The sequence below is a fragment of the Mustela putorius genome, unplaced genomic scaffold (genome assembly GCF_011764305.1).
Source record: "Mustela putorius furo isolate JIRA1106 unplaced genomic scaffold, ASM1176430v1.1 tig00000680_pilon_pilon_pilon, whole genome shotgun sequence".
Classification (NCBI taxonomy): domain Eukaryota; kingdom Metazoa; phylum Chordata; class Mammalia; order Carnivora; family Mustelidae; genus Mustela; species Mustela putorius.
Window position 1 is genome coordinate 2216630 of NW_025421442.1, and position 20616 is coordinate 2237245.

General features: G+C 63.7%; 1 protein-coding gene across 6 annotated transcripts in view; it reads left to right on the top strand.

Moving 5' to 3' along the window:
- The window catches only part of SEMA4D (semaphorin 4D), an 83011-nt gene that overhangs the window by 42210 nt on the left and 20185 nt on the right, over positions 1-20616 (top strand). The window contains exons 1-8 of one of the 6 annotated variants that reach the window (XM_045083018.1): positions 584-762; positions 7533-7599; positions 12062-12404; positions 13535-13680; positions 15714-15776; positions 17113-17211; positions 19575-19668; positions 20205-20318. In XM_045083018.1, the coding sequence (XP_044938953.1) occupies positions 12305-12404; positions 13535-13680; positions 15714-15776; positions 17113-17211; positions 19575-19668; positions 20205-20318 (616 nt within the window). In that variant the 5' untranslated portion in view covers positions 584-762; positions 7533-7599; positions 12062-12304. Of the gene's footprint in view, positions 1-583; positions 763-7532; positions 7600-12061; positions 12405-13534; positions 13681-15713; positions 15777-17112; positions 17212-19574; positions 19669-20204; positions 20319-20616 lie in introns of those variants that run through there. The other 5 variants (XM_045083020.1, XM_045083021.1, XM_013049132.2 and 2 more) reach the window with 5 other exon arrangements.

Consider the following 20616-nt stretch of genomic DNA (forward strand, 5'->3'; position numbering starts at 1 on the left):
CTGTGTGTAGTGGCTCCACGAGGCCCCTGGGTCAGGGTCACCCACATAGGGGGAACGTTGGCTCTCCACTGCTAAGGACTCAAAAGGCGGTGCTGGGGACTGGGCCGGGGGCCGGGGGCAGACACCGGGTTTCGGGCTCTCCATGCACGGCTGGCCCCTGGTGTGACTTCTGGAAGTGTCTGGGCCTTTGCTGTCACGTGTGTGAAGGAGGGATCCCCACGAGGAGGATGGTCTTTGGCCCATCCGGTTGCTGGAAGAGCCTCTCCAGGAAGCCCACATGTCCCTGGTGGCACAAGGTGACCTGACCAGTTCTTCTTCCCCTCCCCCCCCACCCCTCCGAAAGGCTGTGCGGGGATGATGGGGACATGGGGCCCCCAGCTGGGTCTCTGGGAGGGTGGCTGGGGGCGGGAGCATCCCTGGGGGCCGGGGGCTGCTGGGGAAGGTGAGGCTGGGATCTGCCTCCAGACCAGTGGCAGGTGGTCTGTGCCCAGGGGGATGGATGGGGCGGACGCGGTGGGTGTGGACGGCAGCCCCGCCCCTCCCCCAGCCCACACATCAGCTTCCGGCTTCCGGTGCCTGGAGGGTCTGCGAGGCCGCAGGGCCGTGGGTGGGGCCGAGCAGCGCCAGCCCTTAGGGAAGCTGCATCAGCGTGGGCAAGGTCGGAGCCTGGAGGAGCCTTCTGCTTCTCCTCTAACCCTGCCGCCAGCCTGGTGGGATCTGGTTTTCTGCTCTCCAGGGGTGTCCCCCGCCCCGCGTCTGGAGGTAGGGCTGGCCGGGTGCTGTTGGGGTCCCAGCACGGAGGGCAGTCCAGTGCAGGCACCAGACTGTGCTGGTGCAGGGCGGGCGCGGGGCTCTCTGTCTCTGCTTCTCCCATCTGCACTGAAGGGGCCAGACTCCGGGGTTCTTGCAGGTACCAGCTCACGTGTGCATTGTGGGGAGCCGTGCCTGGGGCCTGGCCCAGGGCTGCCCCCTTGCTGCTGCCCGTAGCCTCCTGGACGGCACTGCCCGCGCATGGCCTTTGGACGACAGTTGCAGGCCAGGCCCAGGTCCCTCCGTGTATCTAGCACACAGTGTCTCCCCTGTCCCCAGTAGGGACGTGGTGGTGGTGCCGCTTTGGGGTCTGAACCATGTCCGTGTGTGGTCACAGGAGGCAGAGTGCGTGAGTCAGGCAGGCCGGCTGCATGTGTGCTTTGTGAAGAGGGGGTGCCGTTCCTGACGGAGACCAGCCCCCCCCAGGCTGCAGCCTGCCCCACAGGACCCTGTGCCGGCCAGCCCGGCCCTGTATGTCCTCGGGGTGAGGACGGCAGGACAGAGGCAGTGCTCTGGAGAGCTCAGTCCTAGGCGATGGCCATCAGGGTCGCTGCTCGGGGCCACCACGCGTCTCCGAGGTGGGGGCCTTGCTCAGCCGGTTTCTGTGCTAGGACATGCCCACCGCGCTCCCCGGAGGCAGCCCGACACCCACGAGTGGGTGGCATGGGGGGTGGCCCCGAGCTCTGCCTGTCGGGAGGCACGGCCAGCTGGCCCGGCTCCGGGACCAGTTCTGCAGGAAATGAGACCTCGGGCCCCGGCACCCGCAGTAGACAGGGCCATGGACACGCGCACACCCCTGCTTCCTGAGTCCGCGGCAGAGTGTGCTGCCGTTTCCTCAGCCCTTGCCGGCAGAAAGGGAGGCAGGAGTCCTGTATTCTGCCTGCTGCTGCTCTGCACCCACGTTTGGGGTTCCCCCTGGTCTGCCCCCAGGTCCCTGTCCCTGGATGAGGGGCCCGGCTTGCATGGGGGCACCTGGGGGCAGCACCTGGAGGCCTCTCTCAGGCTTGCGGGCACAACCATGGCCCTGCCGTGGCTGCCACGAGCAGGGGCCAGCCGGGGCCAAGCCTCTGTCCTCACCAGGGATGCAGTGGCGAGGCCCTACTGGGGGCAGAGGGCGGCGTGGCTTATACTGGTGCAGGAAGGTTCCAGAGGCTCTAGCAGATCTTCCCGTTGATTTTTGGTTTGTGAGCTGTGAGGAGACCCCACTGTGTCCACGCTGCCTGGCTTCTCCTGCACTCCCCAGCACGGGTCCCAGGACGGAAGGTGGCTGCTCAGGCCGGCTGGGGACCGTGAGGGGCATCCAGCCTCCAGCCCACGTCCTCCCGCCAGAAGATGACATGAGGCGGGGCCAGAGCCACAGCCATGTTTCCGTGGCACTCGGGAGGTGACACGGGCCTCAGAAAGGGGACGCCTGCCTGCTGCGGCGTCCACACTGTGGGAAGGCCGGACGCTCTGGGCTGCAGGGCAGGTCACAGGGCCGGCGTCCGGCGAGCCTGGCCTGCGGTCGGGGCATAGACCCCTCTCCTGTGTGGAGGCTGCAGAGTGGACCCCTGGAATCCGGGGTCTGGGCTTCCCTTGACCTGGGACTTCAGCAGAGGCCGCTCCAGACACCCACTTGCCGTCGGGACCGACGAGAGCAGTTGCTGGGTCCGGTCCAGTTGTTTCAACCACCCTGAACGGGGGGTTTGCTCGAGGCCAGACCCGCACCGTTTGACGTGGCCTCGTCCCACATGCAGCGTCGGCTCCTGGAAGCATCCGGAAGACGAGGAGGACCACGAGGGAGGGTCAGTGGGACGGGCGAGTCCGGTCCAGCGTGGGGCTCCCCGTGCTCCCCTCAAAGGTCAGGCTGTGGCGGTGCTGACATCGGGCTGTGCCTCTGTGTGCTGTTTGGAAAGTAGAGATGATTGAGACTCGGGGCAGAAGCCGTGTGCGGGGGACTGGGCAGGGGTCCTCTTGGCAGCCATGGAGACCCGTGCTGTCCAGCTCCTACCTGCCCACAGCTGCCGCGAGGCCCATGGTTGATGGAGCGTGGGCTGGTGCGGTTAGAGCACGGATCCCAGGGGCCCAGGCTCAACGTGACCAGGTTGGCTGCCAGGCACTCTGCAGCGGCTGTGCGGCCTGAGGGGGCGTTTCTGGGGGTCCCCTTGAAGCGGTATAGAAGCTGGCGAGTCAGAGCAGATGCCTGTGTGCAGGTGGCTGTGCAGAGAGGCCAGCGTGGCGGCCACCGGGCGTGCTGGTGGACCCCATGTCCTGCTGGGGGCCAGCCCCTGGGGCACTCACAGTGCTTTCGCCCACGGCATGTGCCTTCTCTAATGGGTTTTTGCCAAGTGGAGAGCAGAGGCCCCGTCCCAGAGGGAGGCCGGGTGCAACCAGAGGACCTTGTTCTGGCTCAGCCTTCGCAGACTTGAGCTGGACGGCGGCCTGCGGCCGAGCTGGCCTGGCTCTGGGACCCTGCTGTGTATTTTTAAGGAGTCACTAAAGAGGAACACAGAGAGTGGCATTTTGTGGTTTTTAGACTTAAAAAAGAACTGTCCGCCTAGACCTGGGCTTGTCCGGGCTCCAAGGCCCGTCCTCCCACTGTGGCTGAGCGGAGAGGGTTGCTGGTCGCTCTGCAGCTGGGCTAGGCCTGTGCAAGGGGCAGGAGTCGGGTCCCCTGGTGAGACTGTGCACACTCCCCCTGCGGGCACTTGGCAGGCAGGACACTGCCCCAGGTGGCCTGGAGCATAGTCTCAGCCAGCCCCCGGGGTGGGCACAGCTCCAGACAATTCTGTGAGACCTTCATGCCCTGACCAACACAGAGAGGAGGAGATGCCTGCTGTGGGCTTGGGGTGCCCCTTATCTCTGCCCTGAGCTCCTCGAGAAGCCTCCATTCACCGTGGAGCCGGACGCTGCCACAGAGGGTGGTTTCCATCCCTGCCTGCTGAGCTGTGGCCCGCTCCAGTCCCAGGGTGATGGACTGTTCTGGAAACAAGTATAGGAAGGGCAGGGGACACCAGCTCTTTCACTGCAAAAATGTGCGCCTCGAGCAACAGAAGCCTTCAGCGGGGGCCAGAAGGAAGTACCTTCTGCAGATAGGCTGTGGTTAGAAGAGCTCCTGGGTTGAGTTTGCTGGTAGTTAAAATCACTCTTTAAAAGGAAATGGTAAGGGGTGCCTGGCTGGCTCAGTCGGTAGAGTGTGGGACTCTTGATCTCGGGGTGGTGCGTTCCAGCTCTCTGATGAGTGTGGAGCCTGCTTTTTTAAAAATGAATTTTAAGTGAGAAATTGGCAAAGATCTGAATGTCCAGTATTATCCTATTTAATTATAGGGTTGTAAATTATAGGATTGTGGGGTTGAAGGAAGCTTGGGAGTGCTGGGTGGCGCCCACGGGTGAGCCCACAAGGGACACCCCCACTTCCTGGACTTCCTGGTCTCGGTGGCTGCAAGCCTGCCCCTCCTGTCCCGGGGCACTGAGCTGGGATTTCTCTGCACTCACGGCCGCTGGACCTCTGTGCTCTGTGTCAGATCCCTTAGATGGAGGTCCAGCAAAGGCCCAATCAGTCAGAAATGATGGGAAGTCTGTCTGCTGTTCATGGAGACTTGTATTTTGGTGGAGTCGTTGAGTAAGCTTCCAAGTGGGAGCCATATGTGAGTAGCACACTATGCAGCGATTCGGCAAGTCTGTATTACTCGGTGCTTGTCACCGTTAAGTGTCCCCATCTGTCACCACGTGGCATTGGGAGGGTTACTGGTGATGTTCCCTGTGCCCTACTTCCTGTCCCTGAGACTTCCTTCCGTTGTCAGTGGGACTTTGTACCTCTGAATCCCCATCTCTCCCCTCCCCCCACTGCCTGCCCCCGTGACCCCAGTTTGCTCTCTGTTTAAGAGTCTGGTTTTTTTGTTTGTTCATTTGTTTTGTTTTTTAGATACCCGAGTAAGTAAACTGTGTTTCTCTGACTTACTTAGCATGATAGTTTCTAGGTCCCTCCGCGTTCTTGCAAATTGCACAATGTCATTCTTTTTGATGTCTGCATAATATTACACGCTCTGTGTGTTTGTGTGTGTGTGTACACGTGCGCACGTGCGGTGTGTGTGTGCACCTGTGTGCATCTGGTGTGTGTGTGTACACGTGCGTGCGTGTGGTGTGTGTGTGCACTTGCATGGTACGGTGTGTGTGTGTACACGTGCGTGCGTGCGGGGTGTGTGTGTACCTGTGTGCGTCTGGTGTGTGTGTGTACGCGTGTGCGTGTGCGGTGTGTGTGTGTGCACCTGCGCACGTGTGGTGTGTGTGTGTGTGCACCTGCACGCGTGCGGTGTGTGTGTGTGTGTGTGTGCACCTGCGTGCATGTGGTGTGTGTGCACCTGCGCATATGCAGTGTGTGTATGTGTGCACTTGTGCACGTGTGGTGTGTGTGCATGCACTGTGTGCGTGTGGTGCATGTGTGTGTACACGTGTGTGCATGCGGTGTGTGTGTACGCGTGCGGTGTGTGTGTACACGTGCGCGCGTGCGGGGGGTGTGTGTGTGTGTACACGTGTGCACGTGCGGGGTGTGTGTGTACACGTCGAACTGCTGGATCGCGGAGTAGTTCTGTTGATTTTTCTGAGGAGCCTGCGTCCTGTGCTCCACGTGACCACACGCGTTCACACTCCCACCAGGAGGGCGTGAGCGCGCCGTTCACTTCGTGCTTCTTTCCCCAGCAGCGCGGTCGTCCACCGTTTCCAGAGTCCGAGTGGTCCCCTGCGTGGGCACCTCACATGGCTGGGTGCAGCCGTCCGAATTCCTGGTGGGGAACCGGGGCAGGATTGTGGGCCCGTGCTGCCCTGCGGGCCCTCGCCACTGCGCCCTAGAGCAGCTGGCCTCCTGGCTGCCCTTCTCAGAGGTGCGGAGGAGCCTCTTGCTTTGATGCGCAAACCCGCGGTCGGGGTCAGGGGCTTTTGGGAGCTGAGGTCACATCTGCAGAACAGAGACCGGACGCGTGCAGGACGAGCCTGGCCTTCGCTCTCCGCTGTGGTCAGAGCGGCCACGGGACCGCTGCCTTCGGCGTGGGCTGCGCCTCCCACGCTCGCCCGCACCGTGGGGAGCGGAGGCCAAGGCCAAGCTGGCCGGAGGGAGAGGGAAGCGCTCCTCGCTCCTGACTAACTCCAGCCCGGTTTCACAAGAGGACTGCTGGGCTCTTTTCCTGTGCGGTCGGAGAAAGGCACCGTGAAGGGAGCCACGGAGTCCGGCAGGACGCCAGCAGTTGTGTGAGGACGTCCCCTGCCCTCCGCTGTGGCGGTGCCGAATTACAGCGCGGGGGGTTCTCTGTCGAGAAACGAGCGTAGACACGTGTAGAGAGCTGGGGCCCGGGACCGGCTGTCAGCGGGGCCGGAAGTGTCTTTTTCCTTTTTAGTCAGGAACCATGGGGCTCAGAGCTGTTTGGCGGAGGGCAGTGGCGAGGTGCGGTGAGACGGGGCTCACAGACACACAACCTGCCCTCGGTGCTCAGCGCCGTGAAATTCGCAGAAACGCGAGACGCGCCTTGTCCGACCCCAGAGCAAGCAGCTCTGGGCGTGACAAAGGCTTAACTGAATTACCAGAAGAGAGAAGTTTTTCAGTTTCAGATTTCTTGGCATTCGGGTTATTTGTGCAGTTCTCTTGCAACGCATGCATCACTTTATTTCCCCGTGTTTTGGGGAGCGCACAGGTGGCCTGCCCGTGCGAACAGGTAAGCCCCACGGTTGGTCACACTTGCCCGTCGCCTGTCATCGATTTGTGGCAACACCTCCCCCAGCGTTCAAACAGAAGATGTGGGTCCTGGGTGCTGGGAGGGCACGGCCTCGTCGGGGGGCGCTCCCTGGCGTGCTCCTATGCGCTGCACCGTCCAGTACCTGACCCAGAATCAGACGGTGAGATGGAGGAATCCAAAACCATTTCTGCCGGTGCTTAGGGGTCCCATTTGCTCGGGTTCCTGGGACATGTCTTGGGCCACAAGGGGCCCTGGGAGACCCTGGGAGTCATGACTCTGGGAGTCCTAGGTATGGGGTGGAGTGCCGGCTGTCTCTGTGCTGCGGGCGTGACGGGTCCCACTCCGGGGGTGCTGTGTGGGAGAGACAGTGTTGGTTTCCAGCGAGCACCTCCTACTTCTCAGCAGTCTTCCAGAAAATGGCACGAGTTGTACCAGCTCTTAAAGCAAAAGAAAACAAAACTATATCCCAACCACCAAAAAATGCTGTGTTTGATTCTGAGGTTTAGAAACTGGTGGATCACTCACAACCACGGGGACTGGCACGGAAGTCCTCGACACCTTCGCGCACCTGCCCGGTGCCTGCTGGGGCGGTCGTTCCCATTCTCCGTGGTCGTGTGTCATCCCTCTGGACTCGCGCTTCCCTTCTGGGGGCTCCCCCCAACTGCTGGATTTCAGGGAGGATGAGTTCTCGAGGTTACAGATCTGAAACCAACGGCCTGATTCTCTTTTGGCAAATAGCGAACCAAGACGGTGGGGCGTATTGGCGGGCTTACTCTGCAGGGAAGGGACTGGTCAGTTGGGGACCCACCAGGTTACATCTCCTTCACGGGCGCGATTGCACACTCATTCCTCCCTCCCGTTTGCACAAGTGCATGAGTGCCACGCCCATCCCGGGGTCTGGAGGTTAAAAAAAAAAAATGCAAGAGTTCCTTTTCAGTGCACCTGTAGTCGTGATGCTGTGGGCACAGGCTCGGAGGACTTACGTGCTGAAATGGTCTCCTTTCCTGTTCCTTTCAGAGCCCAGATTTCTGAAGACTCCGTCCTGGAAACGACTGAGGGACGTTTCTGGAGGCGCCAGATACAGGTAAAAACATGGTTTCTCCACATGCGTCCCAGTCTAGCAGAGCCGACACCTCGTAGAAGCCTCAGTGGGGTCCGGCACACGGCTGGTGCCAGCTGCCTGTGTGCTCCGCAGGGCCGGGGTCGGGACGCGGCTGCTGCCACGCAGGCTTCTGTCCGTGCTGGGCGCCTGGAGTCCCGCGCACAGCCTGCCTCTCCCCGTCCCACGCCTGCCCTACCCGCCCTGTGTTTCTGTTCCGGTCTCTGGGCTGCGGGCCCCTGGGGGCCCTGCAAAGCTCCAGCTTCTCCTGGAGTGCAGGGGCTCGTCAGCGGGGTCCTAGGTGCGGGGACGGTCTCCGTGTCACCCTGGCTCTGGATCGGGGCCGTTTTGTGACGGATCTTCACGTCGACCATGTAGTTCCAGCTGGAAAGGAAAGAGAAATGTCCGTTTCACGTAAAAGCAGAAGGAAAGCCCGCACCCTCCCCCCTTCTCTTTGTGGTCATTCCTGTCCTGCGCGGATGTGGCTCGGGCCGGCCTCCAGCAGCCCCACGGGCTCCGCAGCCGCCGTGCTGTGTGGGCGTCGGTGCCGGCCGCGGGACCTGCCTGGCCGGCTTGCTGGGGCTGTGTTAGCAAATGCAGCTCTACCTCTAGAGCTCTTGGCACTGTCCGTGCTTACGTGTGGGCTCACACGTGTGTGCTTTCCGTTCCCTGCCCCGTTGGGCCGGGCTGCTGGCCTGTGTGGGTGACGCGCAGTCGGAACTCCAAGCCCCGACACTTGCCTTACCAGTATTTTCCCCTCAGGTCATTGATCTTTGATTTTGTTTGTTGATCTCCTTATGTAAAACAAAAAAGTCGTTGGGGATCTCGGGGGGAGTTGGGACGACCAGGTCCCTGCACTGAGGCTGGGTGAGCAGCGTGGAGGTCCCTGAGGTAACGCCCCGGGGACGGGCCCGCCTCCCGCCTGCCTTGTGCTAACAGGCGCGCAGCCTAGAGAGCAGACGAGGCCCCGCCCCCTCCTTCATGTCCATGCGGATGGGACAGACAGGTCGTGGACACCCGGTGGCCCTGGGGGAGGGGCCGGCGCACAGATGGCCTTGGGACGTGCCGCTCTGCCCCCGGGCGGACTGGGTGGAGCGTGTGTGCGCAGGGGCTGGGTTCGGTGAGGCGAGAGCTGTCAGTCCGTCCGGCGCAGAGCGGTGTGAGCTCACTGTGCACGCGACAGACACCGGTCCGTCCGGCGCAGAGCGGTGTGAGCTCACTGTGCACGCGACAGACACCGGCAGCGCTCCCTGGCTTTTCGTCTCCCTCCGCAGCAGTGACCACCGTTCAGAGCTGGGTGTGCGTCCGCATATGCTTCCACGTGTGTCCGTGGGGGCTGGGGGTGGCACCCTCCCTGGACACAATGTGGGTCGTCCCACCTGCTACCAAGTGGCCGCGAGCGTGTGGTGCTCTATGCTCACGAGCCCGTCTCCTGGGGCTGCCTGGGTCTCCCGCGTCTGAGGCCAAGCTCCCTGTGATGACAGGACAGCCATTCTAGGGTGGCCCCGCCGTCCCCCAGGAGCAGCATCCAGCCTGGACAGTGCAGTGGTTGCCCTGGAAATGCCAGGATGGCGCTAAGCAGGGGGTCAGGGGCGTGTGCAGGTACACACAGCCCTCCTCCCCAGAAGGAGACAGCGTTGTTGATGGCCACGTGCGCGGGGTCTGGTGGTGCTGCACAGGCACTCGGACTCCATCTGTGGGCCTCCCTGCTGGGGCAGCCACGGCTGGCCCCTCACTGCTGCCCCGTGCACCTGCCGGTCATCAGGCTGGTGGTCGACGGCATCACCCCGCTGCTCTCCGCATCTTGGGTCCCATCAGCGCACGCATGGCACACACGTGCCCACATTCGGGTGTGGGAATGAGGTTGAGGCATGTCGGGAAGCCCCCACCCCCTGACGGCTTGGTTGTCTCTGCAAGGTGGTGGAGGGTAAGCAGGTGACCTGGCCACTGTCCCCCTGTCCCGCCGTCCATCTCCAGGGCTGAGCACACGAATCACGGTGGAGCTGGGGCGTCACTCCAGGGGACTGTTCTGAGTTCTGGGGGAACTGAAGTCCACACAGCGAACTGTTGATCAGGCACGTGACATGTGACACTGGGAGCTCCTGGAGCCCGTCCTGAGTGGGAGGGGGCTGTTTGCAAGGGGATACCGACCCCACAGCCAGCATCAGGGGAAGGAGCCCAGGGGCGGCGGCCAGCCTGGGGGCAGGCGAGGGAGGTGGGGCTGGGGAGTGGGAGGTCAGTCTGGGGACGAGGGCAGCCAGGGGGCTGTGGGCCTGCGGGGAACAGGGATGGGCGTGGGGCGCGGGCAGCCTGGGGGTAGCCGAGAGAACGAAGATGGGCCAGGGGCCAGCCTGGGGGCCGGCAAGAAAGGGGCAGCTATGGCAGGTGCGTGTCCCTCCTCTGTCCCTCCTCTGTCCCTCCATCTGTCCTCCCCCCTCCTCCCCCCTCCTCCCCCCCACCCTGCCCTCCCCCCTCCATCCCCCTCCCCCTCCCGCGTCCCCTCGCCGTCCCCCAGTGCCCGTCCTTCGCTCCCCCATCCCTGGCTCCCGCGCCCCCCCATGCCCCCTCTCTCCGTCCCCCCGCCCCCCCCCCGTCCCTATTCTCCGTCCCTCCTCTGGTCTGTCCACCCCCTGTCCCTCCAGCACTGAGTGGCCCGTCTGCTTCTGGATTTAGTGTCAGTCCCACCCTCGCTGTGGGGCGTCAGGGCTGGCCCTTCCCGTGCACCCCAGACGGGGTTTTAGCCGCAGACCAGCGCCTGGCCGTGTGTGGCCCGTGACACGTCGGGGCTGCTTCTGCGCGGCCCCGGGGCCTGGAGTACCCGAGACAGAAACCACACAGCCCAAACCTGCGGCCATCGGTGGGACAGGGTGCCGGCCCCCACGCAGGGCGAGCCCATCCCCGCGGACAGCGCGCGCCCTGCCCTGGCTTCATGGCCTTGTAGCGGCATCGGGGTGAGGATAGGCCTGGCCGGCACGCCTTCGGCAGGAAGGGGAAAGGCAGAGAAGCGCCCCAACAAGACAGGGGAGCGGGCAGCGGAGCCTGGCTGTGCCCACTGTCAGTCCTCCCCCAAGACCCCCACGAGTCCTCCGTACTGAGTGGAGTGGGGCAGTGGCGCCCAGGGCACAGGCGTGAGAAACAGACAAAGGTGCGGGGGAGATGCCGTGAAGTCCACAGTGACACCAAGGGCAAGCCCTGCCGCGTGATAGGATTCCAGCCGCAGGAGAGGTGACCTCTGGGAAGGATGAGGAGGCAGTCCAAGAGGGCTTCCCGGAGGTGGTGGCTTGGCTAGTTGAACAGAAGTGAGAACTTCCCCTCATGCCCTCTTGGGAGGTTCGGTTTGGCTGTGGTGTCAGGAAGCAGCCCAAGTTGGTACATGTAGCTTGCGGGGGCCCTGGGGAGGCTGAGCAGGGGGACTGTGGAGGGCGGTGTGGCGCTGGCTGCCTCTTGGCCATCCCCGAGTGGTGGTGATGGTGGGGGTGAATGGAAGGCTCCAGAGAGGGGCTCAGGCCCATTGGCCTGAGCCTTGCAGGGCCCCCTCCGGGGGAGGGAGGCAGGCTGCTCCGCTATCTCACAGAACAGGAAACCCTGTGGGGTGTACCAGTGGCTCTCCTGTGGGGCCTCTTGGGGCAGCACATCTGGGAGGGACAGGGGTCCTGCCTCTGTTCCAACAGCTTTTGGTTGCAGTGCGTCCTGAGAAGTCAGAAAGAATCAGGTCACGGTCCCACTGGCGTCCTGGCAAGAGGCCCCGGGTCAGGGCGAGCCCCAGCGTTTGCCATACCTCAGTGGTCCACAGCAAGGCCACCCTGCCCCCCACCGCAGGGCACCTTGGGGATGGCACGTGGGGCAGGGCGTGGGGGCCGGGGCACCACCCAGCCCACCCCCAGCCTGCAGCCTCTGCCCTCCAGCGAGCGGCTTCCCAAGGACCCCAAGAGCCCCTAGCCGTGCGTTCTGTGGCTCGGGGACGTCTCTGGTGTGGCTGGAGGGGCAGGGCCTGTGTGCGGCAGGAGGCCGCTGTCCCGCACGGCACGGTCACGTGTGCGTGTGTGCTCCTGCGCGTGCGAAGTGGCCTGTGCGCACACGGCTCAGCCTCCGCTCGGTGCTCCCGGCCTCCCGCCCAGCTGACCTCCCCGGCGGGCGCTCGGGGGGTGGGAGGCCAGGGTCCGAGGGGACACCCGTTGCCTGGTTCGCACCTTTGCATGACGTCACCGGCAGGGCATGCGCCACATCTGCACACGGGGGAGGCCAGGGAGCTGGGTGGACGCTCGTCCCGGTCTGGGTTCCGGCAGCTGCCCTGGAGCTCCGCTCCTGGTGACGGGGTGGCAGTGTCCGTGTGAGCCTGCGCCCTGACCACCCCTGCCCTGGCGTGGACAGAGCCCTGGGCGCAGTGGGGAATAGAAGCTGTGTTACTACGGGCATCCTGACCTCTGACCTTTGTTCTCCCTTCCAGAATCTCTTCGTGAGGCCAAAAAGCAGCACACCGCTTAAGATCCGGGCATCCTTCAACATTGGCAGTGGTGACCTCGCCCGACACCTGGGAAATGCGGGTCCTTGGGGTTTACAGCGTCCACCAGCTCCGGGCTGTGCCGTGGCTCACAGCCGCTAGGCCCTGAGCAGCGTCCGCCGGGACCCCCACGGCAGCCCCCCGGCCCACAAGCGTTTGCTGCCCGGGCCCGCTCTGCAGTGCGCAAGGATGTGTGCCCCCGTCGGGGGGCTGCTTGCCGCCCTGGCCATGGTGTTGGGAATGGCGGTGGCCTTTGCACCCAAGCCCCGGATCACCTGGGAGCACAGAGGTACGGGCCGGCCCTCTGCAGGCCGGCAGGAGCCTAGGGCACGTGGGACTGTTGTCGGGCGCGTTTGGGGACTGCCGCTTAGGTTTCTGAATCCGGGGCCCTGACAGCCTGAAGAGGTGCTGTGCGCTCCCCGGGCGCAGCCGCTCCACATGCTTGTCTGGGGACGAATGGGGCCAAGCTTCCCGCCAGCTGCTTTCCTTTGCTGCCGAGTCTCTCTCTGTTTCTTCTCCTGGGATCTGTATCCTGAGAGCCCCGGCCTCCCGGGCGAGAGGAGCAAGGGCTGCAGGCAGGGCTGAGCCATCTCGTGGGCTGTCCCAGGCCCTGTGCGCGCCGGGTCAGCCTTTCTCCGCGTGGCTGTCTCCAGCCCGGGAGAATCCAGACAGCAGAGCGCGTGGACGCCTGGTCCTTATGTGGAGCCAGCGGTCCACAAAACCCGGGCTCACGGCACTCATGTGGACGCCGGGACGGTCAGACCGAAGCAAGTGCCCCTTGGGAAAACGCCCGACACGCTGCTGTCCCTGCCAGGCCGCCCGATTCTCATCCTGCATGACCGTGCAATAGCCTCTTGAGAGAGGAAACGTCACTTGTTTCTAACTTCGTGGTGCTTAACTCCGAAATCTGCTTGAGTCAAGGAATATATTTACTGGATTGGATTTTTTTAAGCTTTTGAGTTAAATCACATTTTTTTCCTGAATAAGAAAAGCTTAAATAGTTTACATTCTCATATACTTAATCTGTGTTAAGATTAAACACACACACACGAGAGCGTGGACAGCATCGTGGTCAGCGGCCTGAGATGGCCGGGGAGGTCACGTGCTTGACGGTCACAGCCCTCAGAGGTCACACTCCTGGGAGGCCATCTGAGGGCAGGGTTTGGAACCCCACTGGAGGGAGCCGGAACGGACGCTGGGCCGCAGCACTGGTCAAGCACAGTGGCTCGGGGCCTTGCAGGGTTGCGTGGTGGTGGGACTGTCTTAGCGGGTCTGAGTGCCGGCCTCGGGCAGGGGCCGCCTCGGCGAGTGGGTGCACCTGCAGCGCTGGCGACGTGGTGGTGCGCCTGCGCTCAAGCGGGACGGAATGCCCGCCGTGTCCAGGCTCGGGAATGTCTGATGTTCTCTCCCCCCCCCCAGAGGTGCACCTGGAGAAGTTTCACGAGCCGGGCATCTTCAACTACTCGGTGCTGCTGCTCAGCGAGGATAAGACCACCCTGTACGTGGGGGCCCGGGAAGCCGTGTTTGCCCTGAGTGCGCACAATGTCTCCGAGAAGCAGCATGAGGTAGGGCGTGGCCGCAGACCTGCCCAGCATTTTCTCCCCGACTCTGCCCTGGGCCTCTCCTGGGGCGTCAGGCCCTTTCCTGGCCACGCAGCCCCCCTGCCCTCCAGCCCGCAAGGGGCCCGTCCCCACGAAGCCACTTCCTCACCCTGCCTCCCAGCAGCCTCTGTCCTCCCTGGGCCGGCCACTCACCCAGGGGCCTCTGTCCTGCCCTCTTGGACTTTTTACCTTTTCTTTATGGAAAATCTCCAGCCCACACAGGAGTGGAGAAGGTGGGCCTGAGGCCGCCTGTCCCGCTTGGCCCCGGGGTCACCCTCCTCCACCCACGTCCCGGGGCTCTGCTCCCTCTACTTGAAGCAAATTCCCAGACACACTTTTCATCCACGAGGGGTTCCCAAGGTGTCCCCTTCCTAAAGGAAAGGACTCCTTTTGGTCAGAATTAGGAAAATACCACAGTCTTCTCCCAAAAATGTCACCAAATCATTGTATTCAGATTCCACAGTCATGACGTTTGATTCTAGTTGAAATTGGACCATCTGTGGGGTGGGCCACTCTGCCCAGCAAGTGTCCGCGTCCCACTGCTGCCCTGGCCCGTCTCTGGGAGAGCCACCGCTCCCACGTCCTCGGTGACAGGCAGGCCCCTGCTGCGGCCCTCGGTGCATCTCAGCTGCGTCCCAGGACTTCCCAGCTTGGCCTCTCCTCCACGTGGGAGCAGGAAGGCGTCTACAATGGGGTCACCTTCCCTGGGGCCAGTTCCTGTGGAAATAGTTAGATCAGCACCCGAAGTGGTGGCCTCCACTAGCCTGTTTTTGATGAGCTCCTTCTCTCTGAAGGGAGGTAGCGGCGTTTGCGCCATTTGGGTTTGCAGAACGGCTTTGGAGAGACGGGTCTGAGCCTGTGGGATGTGGCTCCTTCCCTCGCCGCCCCCGAGCCCTGCCCGGAGCTCAGACTGTCCCTTCGCAGCCAGTGGCAACTTCTCCTTAACCGCTGGGCCCTCACACCTGAGCCCAGCACTTGGGGTTGGTTTTCTGCTCTCTCACTGCGTCCTGTATCCCTCTGGGGCCTGGCGAGCACGGCCGGGGCCCATCCGCATTCATGCTCCTGTGTCCTTCAGCATTTTTATCGACAAAATCATAGGCACTTTACCTTCTGAGGGACGCCGCCTTCAGCCGCGGGCTTGGTTCTGCTTTCACGTGTTCTGATGACGACCTCTGTCTCCCTGGAAACGCACCGCTCTGACGCGTGTGCTGGCCGGGCCTTCCGGGAGGCGGGTTCATGCGGGACACTTAGTGGGGACCATGTGCACGGGGACTCGCCCGCTGCTGCAGCTCTAGGCTCTTCCTAAGGGCTGAGCACCGCCCGGGGGGCTGCGGCTCTCTGGGCGTCCGTCGTGGGTTGTCACAGGGGGAGACCAAAGACCCCGGGGAAAGCAAGGCAGGAACAGGGGAGCCATTTGCGGGTGGGCCTGCGGCTGCCGGTCCCCTGGAGGGCAGGGGGTGAGGCGCTCGCGGGCTGCCCTGTTCTCCTCACACTCCCCAGGCGTGAAGGGAGCAGGAGCACAGGTCGCGGGGGGGGGGGGGGGGGGGGGGCGGGGGGGGGGGGGGGGGGGGGCGGAGCTGCTCTCGCCACGCCTGCGGGTACAGAAGACGGGAAGGAGCCAGGTCCACTGTCCGCAGACCGTCCCAGGAACCCACTTTGCTGCTTGAAAACACCTGTGGTGTAGCCAGTTGATAAACCATAAAACCTCACTGTCCGCACTTGACCTTTGCTGCTGTTTCCAGCAACCAACAAGAATCAGGGGGGCCAGGCACCGCCGGCTTCTGGGGGAGGGTCTCGGGGGGGTTCCTCGAAGCCCCGGTCGCTCGGGACCTCGGTTTTGCGTCTGCCGGCCAGGCCTGGCTGTGCAGTCGATTCCGCTGTCGGGGAGCATCCGAGCCCGACGCGGCAGCACGCTCGGCAAACCGTGCCTTCTAACGCCGGCACCCCCTCTGGAACGGGGCCTGTGCGCGGGGACGGACTCTCCTTTCTCCTAACAGGCATACTGGAAGGTCTCAGAAGATAAAAAAGCAAAATGTGCCGAGAAGGGGAAATCAAGACAGGTAATTTCGGTCTCAGGACCCTTGGGTGGCGTGGCCGCGACCCAGCCTGGGTCCCCTCTGTGCCCAGATGCCGAGGCGGGTCTCTCAACGCAGGAGCCCACAGGGCGGGCACTTGGGAAACCCTTCGGTAAAGGTTAGCTTAGTTGCGCTGACTCAGATGGTCTCAAACTTGACAGAGACCACCCTTTCCCGTACCTGTTGACTACAGTGTGAGATGCAGGGTCCGGACCATCCCAGCAGCCTGGAGGGGTGCCGTAGGATTTCTGGATTGGGGGCAGGGACCATCCCTTGAGAATCTGCCCCTTCCCCAGGAGATACTGGGCACCTCGGCGCACTGGCCCAAGGGTCTACCTCCCTCAAGGCTCCGGGTTACCCCACCACCGGCTGGGCCTCCTGCTCGCATCTGGGGCCGGGCCCATGCCTGAGTCTCTGAGCGTGGGACCTCTGTCTTCCTCGGTAGCTGGGCAGGGCAGCTGAGTTACGGTAGATCTCAGTGGTCGGCTGACTTCAAAATCATTACAGATGGGAAACAAATGTTCCTGCTGCACTGTTTTCTTGCTGAAACCACCAGATCCCAAGCTGCTTTAGGAAATGAGGAAAGCGCAGGCGTGGCGCGGTGGCCGCTGCTGTCGCAGGGAGTGGTCCGGGAACTGAGTCAGGCCCGGTGCCCGCCCAGCCCGATGTGGAGGCCGCTCAGGGACAGCGGTCTCTCCTGGCTTCCGTGGGGAGGGTGACTTACTGCCAACCAGTTATAAATGATCCTGCGGGCAAGCACACAAAAACCCAGAAAATCTTCCCCGAGCAGAGATAATTTCAGACAATAGCACATATAATCCCAGTACGTTCATTTCAGCCTAAAATAGCGTGTTCTTCTATGGCGTCTGGTTTTCTCATGTGGGCACAGCCTCGGGCCCCTCCCTCACCCAGCCTGTCCCCAGAGACACTCCGTTTCTGGCCCCGCGCACTGGGGCAGGGGGCTGGGGTCTCCGGGGACGGGGATGGCGGGCAGGATGCCGCACACCCACCGTTCGGGCTGCACCAGGCACGTGCCAAGTCTCTCCGGTGGTGGGCGTCTCGGCAAAGGGTCAATCAGTGATGGAGTGAAGGGTCCCGGCCCCTAATGGCCGGCCTGGGGGCACCGCAGACGGGTTTGTCCAGGGGCCGCGTCTGGGACCGTCCCCACCGCCTAGGCAGGGCCGAGTGAGCACGTGAGGTGGGGGCCAGCCGAGGTCCCGGCGGGGGACGGCGGGGGTGCTGGTCGTGGCCAGCGGTGCCCTGAGGTCCGGGTGGCAGTGGGGCCGGCAGGTGACTGATGCGTGCGTGTGTCCCCTCGCAGACGGAATGCCTCAACTACATCCGAGTGCTGCAGCCGCTCGGCCCCGGCGCCCTGTACGTGTGTGGGACCAACGCGTTCCAGCCGGCCTGCGACCACCTGGTAAGCCTGGGCGCCCCCTCCCGGCGCAACGGCGGGGTCCCCGCTCCACAGAGCAGTAGGCTTTTCTGACGGCCAGCAGTGGGGGCGCCTCGGGTAGCTGCGGCCTACTCGCCAGGCTCCCGGGAGCCCACTGGCCCTGGGGGCACCGCAGGGCAGGACTCACGGGACCAGTGGCTGGTGGCACGGAGCTGGCAGTGGGAGGCCCCCTGCAAAGTGAGTTGTCGACCCGCACAGCACCGGCACGCCGTGGTCAGGCCTCCTGCGACCTTCTTGGCCACGTTCTGTGGCTGTGGGGAGGCCTGCTGTGACCTGCGTGCTGGTCTTCTGGACGGGTCAGGACTCTGCTCCTGGTGGGTGTGGTGTGGGCTCGCCTGTGCTACAGGCTGAATGTGTGTCCCCCTAATCCCCCGATGTGAGGGTGTTCGGAGAGGGGACCTGGGAGCCTCCAGAGTCCTCTCTGCACTCCATGGGATGCGGTGGGGGCAGCAGATCCTTACCGTGCCAACCAGCTGGCGCTCCAACCTCCAGAGCTGGAGGGAGAGGGTGCGGCGGCCACTCTGCTCTGGGGCCTTGCCCCATGCTGTCTGCTGCGGACACCGAGCCCGCTGACGAGGGTGCTGGACCACACGCCCTCAGGGGGCAACAGCCTGGGTGTGTGAACGGCTCCTGCTCCAGCCCACCGCAGTCCTCCTGGCCCTGGCCTGCCTCGTGCTGCCTGAGGGGCTTTGCCGAGGGCCCCCACCCTGGCTCCCCAGCCCCCCGCTGACCGGGAGCCGGAAGGACAGAGCACGGGGCGGGGGCAGCAGCCCCTCTCACTCAGGCTCAGCTGAGCTCTGGAGGACGACCACGGAGAGCGGAGGGAAGTATTTGAAACGCACATGTGGGTGGCCAGTTCCGTCCTCCAGTGACCGTCCCTGACTTAGTACCGGCCGGAAGGAAGGGCCCTGCCATGGACAGCGTCCTTTGCTGGAACCCCAAAGCAATGAGAATTTAAACAAGAGTCTCCAGCCTGAGTCCGAGATGAATGGTGGCACAAAGCAGGGGCCACTGAAGGACGCGCGGAGACTGTGCGCGCACAGACCCCCGGGGCGGGCATGCGGCCTGCTCAGCTGGCGGTCTGGGCCCACAGACGCTGGTCGTGGTGGAAGTGGTGTGCTAAGGGCTGGACCTCCATCCTCAGAGAGGCTGGGCCTCTTCCTGTGCGAGGGGACAGCGTGTTAAGACACGTCTGCACACCCAGGGGTCTGCTGGCTGCGCGCTGGTCTGTCCGGAGCTTCTGGCTCCAGGATGTTGGCTCCAACCCCACGGGCCTGTCCGTTGTTAGGTAAGGGAGTCAGGCTTCCCCCTGAAATCCGGACCTATCATTTTCCCCAGTATTTTTAATAAAAACATTGACGCTGACAGGCTGATCGCACAGGTGGGAGCCGTGGGGCGGGGGGGCGACCCTGCAACCCGCGGCCCCCAGAGGCCTAGGAACAGCCACACTTCCATACATGGCCAACGCCAAGCCTGTCGTCCCCCGGGAAGATGCCTCATTCCCCCCGACGGCTCTCCTCCGGGCCGACCCCTCGCTCAGACGTCCCCCCGTCCACCCCTAGACCTGCGGGCCATTTGCACCCCCGCTCATGCTCCCTGGCTTGACGGGGAGTCTGTGTGCTGAAGGTGGGCCCACAGCCTCCCCAGGCCCGTGAGCCCCCTGCACCCCGCGTCCGTTCTCTCCCACCCCCCGATGGGCAGCCGGCCGCCCGGCCACCCTCCGCGGCACGACGTGGCGTTCAGCTCGGGCGTGCTGGAGCGCGGGAGGGGACGCCCGCCGCCCTTCCGGCCGCTCACAGGTCCTTCCCCTGCCGTGCGTCCCCGCAGACGCGTCTCGAATCTGACGTCCTCCCGGGGTGCGCGCAGGCACGGAAGCACCTCGGCCCTCCTCGGGCGGGCCCTTCCCCATCATGTCGTCAGACTCCGTGTCAGTGTCCCTGCACAAAGCTTTCCTGTTCTTTACTCTTTGGGGTTTTGGGCTCCCTGTTGGGTCAGGACGGATGCCCAAGCCTGAGGTCACCCAGCCTGGTGCGAGTGCGGAATGGCCATTATTTTGATGCTGAAATCCCACACGTGGCTTTCGGCCACTCACATGGCCTCCTGTCCCGGGTCTGCCCTGTGACCCCAGAGCCATCGGCACCTCACAGCCGCGTGGACCGAGGCTCCTCAATCCCACGTGGCTCTCGTGGCGCCGGCGGCTGGCCCTGGGACCTGCTCCTCGCGGCCCTCCGCCCCCGACAGTGTGTCTGGGCGATGGTTCACCAGGCAGCTGCTGCAAGCGTGGAAATTCACCGGGTCAGTGTCCTGACACTCCTGTCTGATTGCAGGATTTAACGTCCTTTAGATTCCTGGGGAGACGCGAGGACGGCAAGGGCAGGTGCCCCTTTGACCCCGCGCAGAGCTACACGTCCGTCATGGTTGGTGAGTCCTTCCCCCGGTGGGCACGGCTCCCTCCGTCTGCCTCCGTGTCCCCTGTCCTCGCGGAAGGCACCCGGGCCTCTCTGCAGACCCCCACGTGAGTGTTTGAACTCATCGTGCGAAAGGGTGACCGGCCACCGCCCAGGGCCACAAGTCAGGTTTGCAGGAGGGGGTTTAGGTGGCTCATGAGATGCAAGTCCTGCATCTCTAGTTCACGGCGTGCACGCCCCTGTTGAGGGAGGTCCCTGAGGTGCCACAGTCTCAGGCCAGGAGTCCTGTGCGCCCACCACTATGTCTGTCACTTCCCCGGGGGCAGGGTCACCTGGTGTTAGCGCCCCAACCCCCAAAAAGACCTTTCACACGGAGCGCACGATTGTCCTGGTCTTGGAAATGCAAGGGAGGGCTCCAGAAGCAGCAGCCCCACGCGCCCAGGAGCAGGGCCATGGTCTGTCCCCTCCCTGGGGGGCGGGGTGCCCGAGCCCGGCTGTGACAGGAGCGCTGCCGCTGACCCCTTCCTCTTCCGTCCGGCGCTGCTCTAGACGGGGAGCTGTATTCCGGGACCTCCTACAACTTTCTGGGCAGTGAGCCCATCATCTCCCGAAACTCGTCCCACAGCCCTCTGAGGACGGAGTACGCGATACCGTGGCTGAACGGTGAGACGCAGGCGCCCCTGCCGCGGGGTTTCTGGGCGGCTCTGAGCCTCCCCGAGGGCACTTGGTTCCCTGCCTCCCCCGCAGGCTCGTGGTAGCTCCCACACGGGGAGATTCTGGAGCCACAAGGACTCCCAGCTCAGTCCCTCCCCGTGGAGCCCGTGCTGCTTTGAGGCCACCTTCCCCTCCCTGAAGACGGATGAAGGCCTGATGGTCCCTGGTGACCCAGGCTGACCGGGCCACTCCCCTTGGGAAGACATGTGTCCAGCGGGTTCCCTCAGCTCCTGTGGGCACTGACCCG